Below are 14,006 nucleotides of genomic sequence, written 5' to 3'. Positions count from 1 at the left end.
GGAAGGAAGCTTTTGAGAATGGATTCTACTTGGCCCTCCGGGTGATTTCCCTTGCATTACCAGAACCCAGGTCCTCAAACTATTTCAGTTCTGTCCCCACTTCTCTGCCAAGTCTCTTGTGCCCCCTCCCCAGGATCGGGGACTGCCAAGGTAAGGGACTCACCTTGCGCCCCCGACCCGGACCGTCTCAATCCTCCGAGGATTCGAGCTCTGGGGAACAGAAGGGGGGGGGGGGCGAAGGGGGAAGGAAGGGACAAAGAAGTGCTAGTACCGGACTGTACGCCTTTGGCCCTGCTCATGTGATCTCGGGAGGAGGAGGAGCTGGGCCAGGAGACAAAACTCACTCCCATCGCCCCAGGCTACTACGAAGTGGAGTACTGGGAGAGGAGCTGGAGCTGCCTAGGTGGCCCCTGGGCCGCATCGTCATGCCCAGGTCCCAGCTTTCCTGCTGCGTCTCGCTCTTAGCTCTCGGGGTGTGCCTGGGGCTGCGACAAAACCACCGGAACGTATTGCTTATCTTGGGTAAGTAGCAGTGTGGCAGAAGACAGATCCTGCCTCAGTGCGAACCTGGCCTCGCCAGGGATGCTTTGGGCATCTCTTTGGGCAGGGGCAGGGCACGCCTTCTTCCCGGGGGTCACCTCCGGTACCGGGCCGCAGCGCAACCCCGGAAGCGTGCAATCCAAGCAGCTACGCCGGGGCCGGACCCGACTCCCCGGTAATCGCCTAGTCCAAGACCCCTCCCCTTCCCTCTACGCTCACACCACGACGCCCCTCCCTGCTAGCGCAAAGATCCTTAATGACAGCTTGGAATGCGGCGGTACCACACTCCATTTCCTTCACATCTGGGGCCTCCCACTTAGAACCAGGTGGCTGCTTCCCCTCCCCCATCTCCTCTCACTTTCTTCCGCGCTATTCCAGGGCACTTTTGAGCTTCAATAACACGGTCCTCAGGCCCTGCGCTGTGGCACGAAATCTCCCTCTGGCCCCCTCCCCTCTTCTCACCCTTTTCTCCCCCTCCCCACTTTCTCTCCTATCGGATGTCTTCACCCTCTCATACCCACAGTAAGTGGCTTTCTGGCTGTAACCCCGCTCCAGCTCCCACGCGGTTCAAGGTGAAGAGTTACTTTGAACTCATCCTCCAGCCCCACTCATTCTACCCCATCTGAAACCTCTAGGTTGATACTTAAGGGGGAGCTTTTGCCTTCTTACATTCTTCTCCCTTCACCTGGGTTCTGATAGTAGAACAGTGATATGGAGATCACTGAGTTGAGTGAGAGATCTGTTCAAACGTGCACACACACACACACACACCCCTCCCTCTCCACTGAAAATCTGAAATTCTACCCAGGATCAGTTTTTTTTTTTCTTTTTTTTTTTTTTTTCTGAGACTTCCTGTTTTGGTGGTTAGGGCTCTGCCCTTGTGATAGATGAAACCACAAAACAGCTTATTTCTGGGTCTGGCCCTTTGCCAGTCAGTCCTCATTCTTACTGTAAAATCAGTGTTAGAAGTACTTATTTCTAGGCCTCCTAGCAGACTTTTCAGTTCATTGGTAAACAAACAGCTCTTCACTTCCCCACAATCCACCTCCTTAGTCTTTTCAACAATGGCTCTTATAAACCACTAATGGTATCTATGTCCCAGATCCCCGCAGTGATCACATGCTTCTCAGAACCTGGGGGGAGTGGAAGACACAAACCATCAATTAAACCGTCACAACTTGGGATAGACACATTCCCTCCTCTCTCATTTTCACCATGGATAGGAAGGCCATCTGTAAACAAAAACTCATAGCCATTCTTTCAGAAATCCTAGAATAGACCGTGCTGTTTACAGCACACCCCATTCACTCCCATCCCAGATTCAGCAATCCCATTAGGGTAAATATGATATTTATTCATTTATTTAACCCTTTAAGCTTTACAAAGGATTTTCCTTAGAGTACTCTTGTGAGATAGGAAATGCAAGAATCACCTCCATTTTGCATTTGAAGAAACCCAAAACTCAAAAAGATTGTGTCTTGTTCAAAGAACAGCAGCTAGTAGTAAATAGCAGTGTTGGGACTCATTAAATAGATGTATAGATGACAAAGGGATTGAGATTTAATAGCTAATGGGTTCAACATTTAGCAACAAGGCCATAATAATAATAATAATAAACCAAATATTCATTTGGTTTATTAATACATAATATTGATTTATATCTAATATATAACATAACAATATAATAATTAGTATTAAATTATATAAGAAATAAGATATTTAATAAAATTGTTGAAATTATTGTAACTGACATTTGTGAATCATTTTTTAAAGTTTGTCTTGTTTTTTACATATATTATTTGAGCCTTCCAACAGCTTTGTGAGATATTGTATTAATTTATTTTACAGATGAGGAAACCAAGACTGAGAGAGATTAAATGGCCTGTCAAAACTAATACAATTAATTAAATAAGTGGTGTTAATGGGATTAGAACCCAATTTTCCTGGTTTCTAGTCTACTATGCTATCTATTGGATATCTATTGTTCCTGGGAGTGCTCTTCTGATTTCTAGCCTCCATTCAGAGTCCCTCCATTGCACAGAATCTCCCCATACCTGAATGTGAGTTTCTCCTCCACTACCCTCCACTGCATATAAAAGCCTTAGTCTCAGCTTTATTTAGAATTCCTCCACCAAACTTGGCCAGGCAGGTACAATTCACTAGGATACCAAAAGCCAAATACCCTAAATTCTACAGTGAATCCTCCTGCATGGCTTTATTACTCTCAAATCCCTCAGCTTACAGTAACTTCCCTGTTTCCCCTCCCATTGGCAGCGGATGATGGAGGCTTTGAGAGTGGTACATACAACAACACAGCAATCTCCACTCCACACCTGGATGCCTTGGCACAAAGGAGCCTGATCTTCCATAACGCCTTCACCTCAGTCAGTAGCTGCTCCCCAAGTCGTGCTAGCCTGCTGACTGGCTTGCCACAGGTAAACAAATACCCATGTTGAGGGTTGGAGAGGGGAATAATAGGATGGTTAGGAAGTCTAAGGAAGAATTCCTTGAGTAGGAGAGGCCATTCTTCTCATTTTCACCAAAACCTCCCCCCACTAATAGTATAGTCTAATAGGGCCATGCTAAGTCTAGGAATCTCCCTGAGCCTTTCATCTTCCACATGTATCCTTCATCAGAACTGCTTCATTGTAAGCCACTTTTTTTATAATTGTGAACAAAAAAATGTCAAATTCCATGCGGAAAAGTTTTATGTCTTGGTCATTTCCATCTGGGGAGGCAGGATTAAAGAGGTTTATTAATAACATTGCTTCCATGCTAATAAATGGAAGTCTTTTGGACCAGGACAGAAGAGATCAGAGGGGATGAGAGGAAGGAGAAGTATAAAGATAGAGCCTTCATATGCACTGGCAAGCTAAGTTCTGAATTGGTTAAGTAGGAAGAAAGATGTTATACTTCATGTGAGTGATGGGGACAGCCTGGTTGAGAGTCTTGGCTCATGGTAGCTTTCCTTACAGCATCAGAATGGGATGTATGGCTTACACCAGAATGACCATCATTTCAATTCCTTTGACAAGGTGAAAAGTCTGCCTCTGCTTCTCAACCAGGCTAAAGTCCGCACAGGTTAGGAGCTTGGGTGGGAATGGGGGGAAAAGTGGGTACTTTTCCCATAATTCTTGAGATTCCTCCTATTTCCCAGAAGGAGAAACTGTGGACCAAGGGAATTAAAGCATTATCCAAGGCCACACAGAGAATTGATTCTACCTCCAGTTACCATAGTCCAGCTCTATGTTTATGTTTGAACTTATGACTTGAATGGTTTACAGAACTCCTAGGGAAGAAATTCCCTTTGGCAAGGTAAATTAGCACCTGTTTTTTCAGCTTATGATCTTGAAGAGTTATCTGGGACCCTGAGAAATTTATTGACTTATCATAGGATGACACAACCAGTATGCCTCAGAGGTTTGCCTTGACTTTCAAGCTGTCTCTTCTGTCTACTACACTAATCTGCCTGCCAAAGAAAACAGAGAACCATAGAATTTCACTTTTGGAATCAACCTTAATAGATATTTAGGCCTAATCATATTTAAATAGGAACTCCTTTATAAAATTCTCCATGAGTGATCATTTAGTTTCCATTTGAAGACCTCTAGGTATAGAGATCCTGCTTCTGATTCAGAATGTAATCTGGAAAGGAATGAGACATGGGAGACATAGGTGCCCTCCTTAAATGGCCTGGAAGGATCCAGTAAGTCAGTTCTAGTGTACATCTGGAGAGGAATGAGTATGGCCTCTGAGTTCCTTCCTAACTCTCAGGTGGGTGAATTCCAGGACTTGATCAAGCCTCAGAAAAGATTTCTAGGTAATGATAGAGGAGGTCCAGAGTATGGACTGGAGAGAAATGAATATGGTTTCTGAGGTCCTTTTTAGCTTTCAAATCTATAATCTAACAATATCTTTGACCTTGACCTCATATTATATGATTTCCTGGCCCCTTACTGTCTTGATCACCCTCCTATGGGTTGTTGTTCAGTCACGTCTGATTCTTCGTGACTCCATTTGGGGTATTTTGGGCAAAGATACGGAAATGGTTTGCTATTTCCTTCTCCAATCCATTTTACAGATGAGGAACTGATGCAAACAGGATTAAGTGACTTGCTCAAGAGCACACAACTAATAAATGTCTGAGGCTAGATTTTAACTCGGGAAGATGAGTTTTCCTGATTCCCAGTCTGGACTTGTATTCACTGTGCCACCTTAATGACCTTCCTCTGAATGCCCTCCTGCTTATTAATAGTCTATCTAAAATGTGGTACCCAAAATTGAACTCATTTTTCTAGATATAGTACAAACAGGGCAAAATGCAGGAGAACTTCATTTATGATCTTAACATATCTGAAATCACATTAGGTTTTTGGCAGACAGTCTCCAATGCCTCAGATTGCTGTTCCCTCTGTCCATGGAGAAAACAATACATATGGCACTGTAGCAGTACTTAGACGGCAACAAGCGTAATGGAAAAGAAAGATCATATGGATTATGGGATCATAGATCTAGAGTTGGAAAGGATCTGAGAAATGATCCCAGAAATGAATAAAAAAATACAACTTCCTCACTTTTTAGATAAAGAAACTGAGGCACTCCAGGCTCTCCCTTTTTTTTTTTTTTTTTTGTGCTCTTTCTCCTATCAGCTTGTTGGGCTATCCTTTCTAGGTATCATTGGAAAGAAGCATGTTGGACCAGAACCAGTGTATCCATTTGACTTTGCCTACACAGAAGAAAATGGCTCCATTCTCCAGGTGGGGAGAAACATCACCCGCATAAAGCTTCTGGTCCGAAAATTCCTCGAGACCCAGGACAACAGGTGGGAGCCTTTGTTCCTCCACTCTCAGTCCCCAGACTTTTAGGCCTTCCAGGGCTTAATACCACAGTTTGTCACTTCAGAACTTTCATTGAGATTAATTCTTATATTACTATATTATATTATATATTTATATTACTAGATTACCTCTGCTTGGAGTTTGGAGGATGGAGAGGAGGTGTGTGCAAGCCTACACTGTGTTGTCATGACCAAGTGCCAATGTTTAGGCATTTCTTTGTATATGGAAAGTTTCTATTCCTAATCTATGTCCATTCAATGATTTTGGATCCTTTAAAGTCCATCTCAAATACTCCCTCTTCCCAAAAGTTTTTCATGATTTCCCGCAGTAGGTAACACTTTGGTCCCTTAATTTGATATGGAACTTTGCTTTGTTACTCATTAACCAATAAGCATTTATTTCTGTTTTCCTCCCTCCTCTCTTCATCCAGTGTTTAGCATAATGCCTGGCACATAGTAAGCACTTACTAAATGCTTGTTGACTTGATTAATGTATTTATTATATATTGTTGTGTAATAAACATATTAGTATATTGTCTGAATTCCTTCCTGGACTTCATACAATTAATCAATAAGTAAAAGAAAAATTTATCTAAATTTTAAAACTTCCCCAGCACTTGGCACAACAACTCGTACCAGCAGCATGATAATGGTGGAAATATGTGTAGAAGAATTGCACATGTTTAACATATTGGATTACTTGCTGTCAAGGGAAGGGGGTGGGAAGAAGGGAAAGAAAGAAAGTTTGGAACACAAGGTTTTGCAAAGATGAATGTTGAAAATTATCTATGTATATTTTTTAAAAAATAAAAAGCTTTAATCAAAAAAAAAGGAGAAAAAAAGAAAGAAAAACAATAACACATATATTAAATGTTAAGTATTATATTGGATTATATAAGGACCCAGTTTAAAATTGGGGCAAAGGAGGACCCTAGCACTGGAGAAAATCAAGAATGTTGAGTAGAGAGGCATCAACAATGCTATCTATGAACAGGACCCAAACTGACACAATAGAACCATTTAGGTTAATAGGCAGATGGAAAGAACTCTGAGTAGCCTGTGAAGAATCTTGTCCTAACTGTAGTTTTGATTCATTCCTTCTACTTCTCAGGCCTTTCTTCCTCTATGTTGCTTTCCACGATCCTCACCGATGTGGGCATTCTCAGCCAATGTATGGACCCTTCTGTGAAAAGTTTGGCAATGGAGAGAGTGGGATGGGGTGGATCCCTGACTGGGTGCCCCAAACTTATGCCCCAGAGGATGTAAAGGTAATATAGGTGCTCCTCTATTTTAACTCCTTTTACCTGTAGGAATTCCACTGGATTCATTCCTCTTTGTGAGTCTGCAGCTCCAAATACATGTTGTGAAGCTCACAAGAACAGGAATTTGGACCCAATGGCCAAGTTGACTCTTGCCTCCTGGGTCTATACTGCTATTGATGATAGTAAAAGAAATAAAGAAATGGGACAGTTTATTCATATAACACAATAAACTTTTCAGACCAATATGCATAAAGAATAAACTATAAAATCATGGGATTTCAGAATTGGAAGGAACTTTACAGGTAATCTAGTTCAACCCATATTTGAATATGAATCCCCCATAACATTCTGATTAGTCTAGATTCTCTAGAAAAGTTCAGTTGTCTCTGTCCTCCTGCTTGAAGCAGCCTTTAAACTTTAGTCTATATTCCTTCCAATCCTCCCCATTATGTCTATGATCTTTTACCTACTTGTTGTTTTTAGGTCCCTTACTTCATCCCGGACACTCCAGCAGCCCGAGCTGACTTGGCTGCTCAGTACACCACCATTGGCCGAATGGACCAAGGTATGGGGAGGAACAGGACCTGGGAGCCTAACCTGGATCTCTGCTTTGTTTCAGGCAGGGAGAAGTTACCCCCAAAATCATCTAGGTCCAGACATTCCCTACCAGTGCAACTGTAGCCTAGCTCAGAAAGAGAGTCAGTGACCATCATGGATTGAATTCTCCATCTGTAGAGACCTCTGTAGTAGGTCCTGCCAGAGCAGGATCCAGAAAGAAAAAAATAATAAATAAAATACAAAACAAAACGTGATTGCCTGTCCTAGGAAGTTTCCATTCTCATGGTGATTTAAGAACCAAAACTCTGACTAAGATGAGGTGACTCCAGCTTTTCCCTAGGATGGGAAATTTTAAAATAGGTCAGAGTGCTTGTATTCTTTTAAGGAGCATGAGAGATGGTTAAAAGCTGAGGATTCCTTAGCTGAGGGGTAAAAAAAAAAAAAAAAAGGGAAGAGACCTTAACAGGTGGAAACTGAAAGTTGGTTTAGCCTAGGAAAAGAATAGGAAATCTGGCAAGTTGGTCTCTTTAATATGAACTGGATGAAACATCAGGAAATGTTTAATGAATTCTTTCAATGGCTATTTTAACCTTCTGATTCTATGACATCAGGGCAGTTCTCTTTGATGATTTCCTGAAAAATAGTGTCTAGGCTTTTTCTTTTTCATCATAATTTTCAGAGTCCAATAATCCTTAGATTATCTCTCCTAGATTTGTTTTCCAGGTCAGTTCTTTTCCCAAGTAGGTATTTTATATTTTTTCTATTTTTTTTTCATTTTTTTTTGTTTTGTTTGACTGATTCTTGATATCTCATTGAATCATTCATTTTCATTTGTTTGATTCTTATTTTTAATGAATTATTTTCTTCATTTTTTTTTACTTTTTTTTTTGTATTTGTCCAATTGAATTTTTAAATGAGTTGTTTTATTCTATGGAATTTTTTTCCATTTCACAAATTCTGTTTTCCTGAGAGTTATTTACCTTTCCCGTTTCACAAATTTTGCTTTTCAGGGAGTTGTTTTCTTTTCCCATTTTGTCAAATCTATCTTTTAATGAGTTATATGCCTTTTCCAAATCCTTTTGCAAAGTTTCCTTTCCTTTCCCCATTTTTCTTTGAGCTCTCTTTTAAGATCCTTTTTAATTTCTTCTAGTAGAGCCTTGTGTGATTGGGCTTCATCTGGAGATGATCTACGTTTCTTCTCCTCAGGATTTGAAATGTGTTCTTTTCTTTTACCATAGAAACTATCTATGGTCAGAGTTCTCTTTGCCTTTTTTTTTTTTTGCTGAGGCAGTTGGGGTTAAGTGACATGCCCAAGGTCATACAGCTAGGAACTGTTAAGTATCTGAGGCCAGATTTGAACTCATGTCCTCCTGACTTCAGGGCTAGTGCTTTATCCACTGCACCACCTAGCTGCTCCTCTCTTTGCCTTTTTAATCTTTTTTTTTTTTTTTTTTTTTTTTTTAAGTTAGGATCTGCTTTTAGGGCAAGGAAGGTTTTCCAAGCTTCCTCTATAAGCTGAAGAGGCTACAATGAGTCCATACTGATTCACTCTGGGTGCTAGGCAGGTGTGGCCAGATCCCCCCCAGACTCCAGCACTTCGGGGTTCACTATTTACCTTTTGTGTTTATGTTGGATGTTTTATAACTTCTCTGTTGATCTACTGGTGTGCAGACAGGGCAGAGTAGCCAACACTGTTGTAGATTTCTCCTCCTGTATTCTCTGCTGGGCAGAGTCTGCACTGCCCCATGGAGTCTGTATCCCACTTCGGGTCTGCACTGCCTGTGCTGGCCTCCATGCTTAACGTGCTTGTTCCTGGCCACATCCCTCCATGCCCAACTGAAGCAGACCTTTTCTGTAGATTTTCAAAATTATCTTGTGTTGGTAATTTGCTGCACCCCCAATATTTGTGGATTCTGAAACAGTCCAGGACTAATTCAGAAGCCAGATTTGGTAATTAGCTGAGGGTTGTGAGAGAAGATTTGAAAGAAGCTTGTGTCCTCTCTGCCATCTTGGCTCCACTCCCCCCAAAAAATTGTTGGTGGACTTGGGGAGAGAGGATTATATTCTGCAAGTTACTTGTTGCCTGTTTCCTTCATTCTTGATTTTCCCTACAGGGATTGGACTGGTGCTGGAAGAACTGAATGCAGCTGGATTCTTGAATGATACCTTGGTGATCTTCACTTCAGATAATGGTATCCCTTTCCCTAGTGGCAGGACCAACCTATACTGGTCAGGCATAGCAGAGCCTATGTTGGTGTCTTCTCCAGAGCATCGAAAACGTTGGGGCCAGATCAGCAAGGCTTATGTCAGTCTCTTGGGTAAGACTACATTTGACTTCTCTCCATCTACTTCCTTGTTGCAAAGGAATCCAAAGTCATACACTCATCTTTGCATAGACCTTGAGATGCCTTTTAATTTTATAATAATTGAGAAAACTGGGACCGATCAAAAAGTTTTACATTACATCATGATGGAGAAAGGAAAATAAAACTGTACTTGCCTGATTTCCTTTTAAGCAGAAAAGGGTCAGTCCCTGTCTCTTCTCAGTGCTTCTGGCTAATAGATATTCTTCTCATCAGTCAAGCAAGAAATGCTTATTAAGAACCATCTATGAACCAAGCAATGTGTTCAGAGAAAAGAACTCCTCTCTGTGACTTCTTGGCTCACACCCACCTGTCACTCAAGAGATTTTTTTTTTTTAAGTCTGAAGAAAAAGTGACATTACAAGTGGACAAAGAGACAAGCTATAGCATGGAGTTCTGGATAAGACATAAGGAATAGCTTCCTTACAGTGAGCATCAGGGTGGGTTCTGAGAAACTAGAACCTCTTTATTTGGAAACATGTCTCAAATCTTACATTTTCTTTTCTATTATAGTTTTTTTTATTCAATAAGTATTTTATTTTTACAATTACATATAAAGAGTTTACAATTACATATAAAGTCTGAAGAAAAAATGACATTACAAGTGGACAAAGAGACAAGCTATAGCATGGAGCTCTGGATAAGACATAAGGAATAGCTTCCTTACAGTGAGCACCAGGGTGGGTTCTGAGAAACTAGAACCTCTTTATTTGGAAACATGTATCAAATCCTACATTTTCTTTTCTATTATAGTTTTTTTAAATTCAATAAGTATTTTATTTTTACAATTACATATAAAGAGTTTTCAACATTCATTTTTGTAAGATATTGAGTTCCATATTTTTTCTTCCTCCCTCGTTCCTTCTTTCTTCCCCAAGACAGCAAGCAATCTGATATAGGTTATCTGGTAGAATTTTAATTCAATGTTACATGAAGGTAGAGGGTTGTTCTTGGTAACTTCTGAGGTCTTACTAGACTGAATTCATAGGATCGTAGTTTAAAATTGGAACAGCTCTAAAAGGTAATATAATATACTCGTAATATAATATACCCCTTTATTATAGAGATGAGGAAATTGAGACCTGGAAGAGTTAAGAATCTTATTTAAGCAATTCCAATAGACTTGGGATAAAAAAAATTTTTTATCAGTTGGAGACTGAATGTGGATTGAAAAAAAGTATTTTCACCTTTTTTAACTTTTTCTTTTTTGTGGTTTTCTTTTTTTATCTGATTGGTCTTGCACAACATGATAAATATGGAAATATGTTTTAAAGGATTGCACATATATATATAAACCTATATCAGATTACTTGCTTTCTTGGGGAGGGAGGAGGTAAGGGAAGGAGAAGAAAAATTTGTAACACAAATATTGAAAATTATCTTTACCTGTATTTGGAAAAATAAGATACTATTGAGAAAAAAAAAATCTTATCTAAGGCCCTACAGTCAGTAAATAGTAGTAGATATTCAAACCCAGGTCTTTTGATTTTAAATCTAATGCCTGGACATTATTGCCTCTAGTTCCTTTCCAGAGATTGCATTGGTTTCAGAAGATCTGAATTGTAGTCTCTACTTTGTGACCTCAGAGAAAGTCATTTTACTTCTTTTCCTCATCATTAAATTGGAGAGGGGGAGAAGTTGTTAAAAAAAAAAATTGACACATTTCAGAATTTGTGAAGTTCTTTTCAGGCATCGACTCATTGGATTCTCAGAAGAGAAATATAGGAAACTGAGTAAGGTTATGACACTTGTCCTGGATAATATATCTAATAAGTGACTAAGGAGCATGATTATAATGTAGGTTTTTTCTGACTCCAAACTTTGCATTCTGTTGTTATTCTTCTGTAATCTACTTATTGGGGTTGTTGTGAGAATCAATCCTAATGTATATAACATGCCTTATAACCATGAAAGTTTGTACAAATGTCAACTAATATCATTATCATTTTTAAGATCTCGTGCCTACCATCTTGGATTGGTTCTCCATACCATACCCCAGCTATAGCATCTTTGGTACCAAGGAAGTCCACCTTACTGGTCGCTCTCTCTTGCCTGCACTACTGTCAGAACCACCCTGGACCACAGTCTTCAGTAGCCAGAGTCACCATGAAATCACAATGTACTACCCCATGCGCTCTGTTCTCCATCAGAATTTCCATCTAGTGCACAACCTCAACTTCAAGATGCCCTTCCCAATTGATCAGGATTTCTACGTTTCCCCCACCTTCCAGGACCTGCTTAATCGCACCAGGTCTGGTCAGCATACAAATTGGTATAAGGACCTCCACCATTATTATTACAGAGATCAATGGGAACTCTATGACAGGAAACAAGACCCTTGGGAGACCCAGAACTTAGCCACTGACCCCAACTATATGGAGGTGCTAGAAGTGCTGAAGTCCCAGCTGACCAAGTGGCAGTGGGAGACAAATGACCCCTGGGTGTGTGCTCCAGATGGTGTCTTGGAAGAGAAGCTCTCTCCGCAATGTCAGCCTCTCCATAACGAACTATGAGCCTTTGCATGGAGAAAAACACTTCTCTAAACACGGCTTGCTTTGGTGATAATTGAGTGGGACCAAGGGAGAGCATCTTTTTATCCTAAATCCTCATTCCTGCTAAATGAGGCTAAACCTCATTCCTGGATCTCTGATTGGGCATTATTGTATGGTCAGGTAAGCAAGGAGCAAGCCTCATTCTCTGCACTAACCATCTGGGTATCACCACAGGAATATGGTTTGAACACCACTGCCAATGTGCCTAACTTGTTGTGGGTAAGGATGAGTATGTTAAGTGAGGCCTTAATAGGCAGAAGAATTACTAAAAGCCTTTGTGAAAGTCAGATTGTAGGTCAAAATGTCCAGTTTTTTTTCCCTGTGGTTCTTGCTCTAAAAGTTTGGAAGATCTTATGACTCCAGAGCCTCTTATAATTTGAGGAAATCTAGAAATTTTTTTAAAAATAGAAATCAAAGCTCTATTATACCCATTTACAGGCTTCAGGATGAGGGAATATGAGAGGAATCAGGTCTTTGCATCTGCCTGTTGAGATGATTCATAAAACTTTCTCAGGGTAAGAAGAAAATGTATTAATTTCGATAAACATTCTCAGCTAGAGACATCTTGAGTTTCTATGGTCAGTTGTGTGAGCATGAACTTGATAGCATTTCCTGCATTTTTCCCCATTGTCAAATTCATCACCCTTAGCAGACATTCCTTTTAGTTTCCCTCTGTTTACCTGTTTAATACTATTGTCTTTCTGGCAGAGGCATTCATTTTAATTCAGCAAGCATGTATTAAACTCCTTCTATATGTAAAACATGGTACTAGGTGATAGAGACATGTCTTTTGTGTTCCAGGCAAGACTGTTGTGCTTTTCTATAAAATCAACTAGTTGAATGAGAAGATCTCTTTGGTTCCTTCTATATGTAGCATTCACTGATGTAGGGGGGAAGTCATGACAAGATTACACAGTTTTTATTAAGCTTTTTTTCTTATTATATCCTTTGAGTATCTCCCCATCTCCATTCAGTAGATGTATGTTGAACAGTGGAGACATAGGCCTATCTGTTTGGAAATGGTGGTTCCAAGAGATCTTCCTCACAATCCTACTCATCATCTCTGCCAAACTCTGGCATCACATTTTGCTTTTAACATCATTGGTTCATTCTGCTACAGATTCCACTATATAGAATCATTGTAGATTTAGAGCTAAAAGAGAATCCAGATCATCTAAACTGATTTTAGAAATTTGGAAACTGAGACCTAGACAAGTTAAATAAGGTGTCTAAGATCACATGAGTAGTAAATAATTTTAGAACTGAGATTTGATTTAGAGTCAGAAAACTTGGTTTCAAAGCCTTCTACTACATTATTCTGGCTTTCTTGGTAATAAGTTGGAGGCTTCCCCATTCCCTTTTAAGATGAAAAGAGTTCTCTTCCCTTATGCCTATGAGATCAAGTGGAAGCAAAATCAATTCAGAAAATTGGAAAAATTTTTGGAATATAAGGTGGGGAACAGAACCTGTGCCAAATTATAAACAGTTCTGAAAGCTCTGAGAGCCTAAGCCAACATGGTCTTGAGGTTAACTTGAAGGAAGGACTCTACTTGAATCTAAATTTTAGAAGAACCTCAGGTTAAGAATTGGGAAGAGAAGAACTAAACTAACAACTATCAGCTGATCATAGGATCATACAGTTAAGAGCTGGAAGGGGATTTAGAGATCATGGAGTCCAGGCCCTATATTTTAAATGGGAAAAAAAAAAAAAAAAAACACCATGGGAGCCAGAAAAATATAGTGACTTGTTTAATGTCATTGACAATAAATGGCACCAAGATTCAGATTCTCTTGATAGTATTCTTTCTGCTAGCCCACAATGGTACAAAGAAAGTCAAGCCAGCTAACAGAAAATGGACAGTTCCAAGTATTTAGGATTTTCTGCTCCCAGAGT

At 40.0% G+C, this 14,006-nt stretch overlaps 2 protein-coding genes across 6 annotated transcripts in view; one reads left to right on the top strand and one right to left on the bottom strand.

Annotated features, from left to right (window-relative positions):
• Positions 1-404, bottom strand: part of SLC26A11 (solute carrier family 26 member 11) — a 52,410-nt gene extending 52,006 nt beyond the window's left edge. For 4 of the 5 annotated variants that reach the window (XR_012481099.1, XR_012481100.1, XM_074260351.1 and 1 more), the window contains exon 1: positions 164-301. The gene's annotated coding sequence lies outside the window, so the exon portion shown is untranslated. Of the gene's footprint in view, positions 1-163 lie in introns of all 5 variants that reach the window. The other variant, XM_074260352.1, reaches the window with a different exon arrangement.
• On the top strand, positions 373-13,966 carry SGSH (N-sulfoglucosamine sulfohydrolase). The gene is made up of 8 exons (XM_074260354.1): positions 373-522; positions 2,815-2,975; positions 3,516-3,621; positions 5,212-5,362; positions 6,489-6,645; positions 7,123-7,204; positions 9,312-9,515; positions 11,514-13,966. Exons 1-8 carry the CDS (start codon positions 426-428, stop codon positions 12,071-12,073), a joined length of 1,518 nt encoding a protein of 505 aa, XP_074116455.1. The 5' UTR covers positions 373-425; the 3' UTR covers positions 12,074-13,966.
• The last annotated feature ends 40 nt before the right edge of the window (positions 13,967-14,006 follow it).

Source organism: Sminthopsis crassicaudata, chromosome 4 (assembly GCF_048593235.1).
Source record: "Sminthopsis crassicaudata isolate SCR6 chromosome 4, ASM4859323v1, whole genome shotgun sequence".
NCBI lineage: Eukaryota > Metazoa > Chordata > Mammalia > Dasyuromorphia > Dasyuridae > Sminthopsis > Sminthopsis crassicaudata.
Note: the sequence above shows the minus strand (reverse complement) of the source record. Positions and strands in the feature narration are given on the sequence as shown.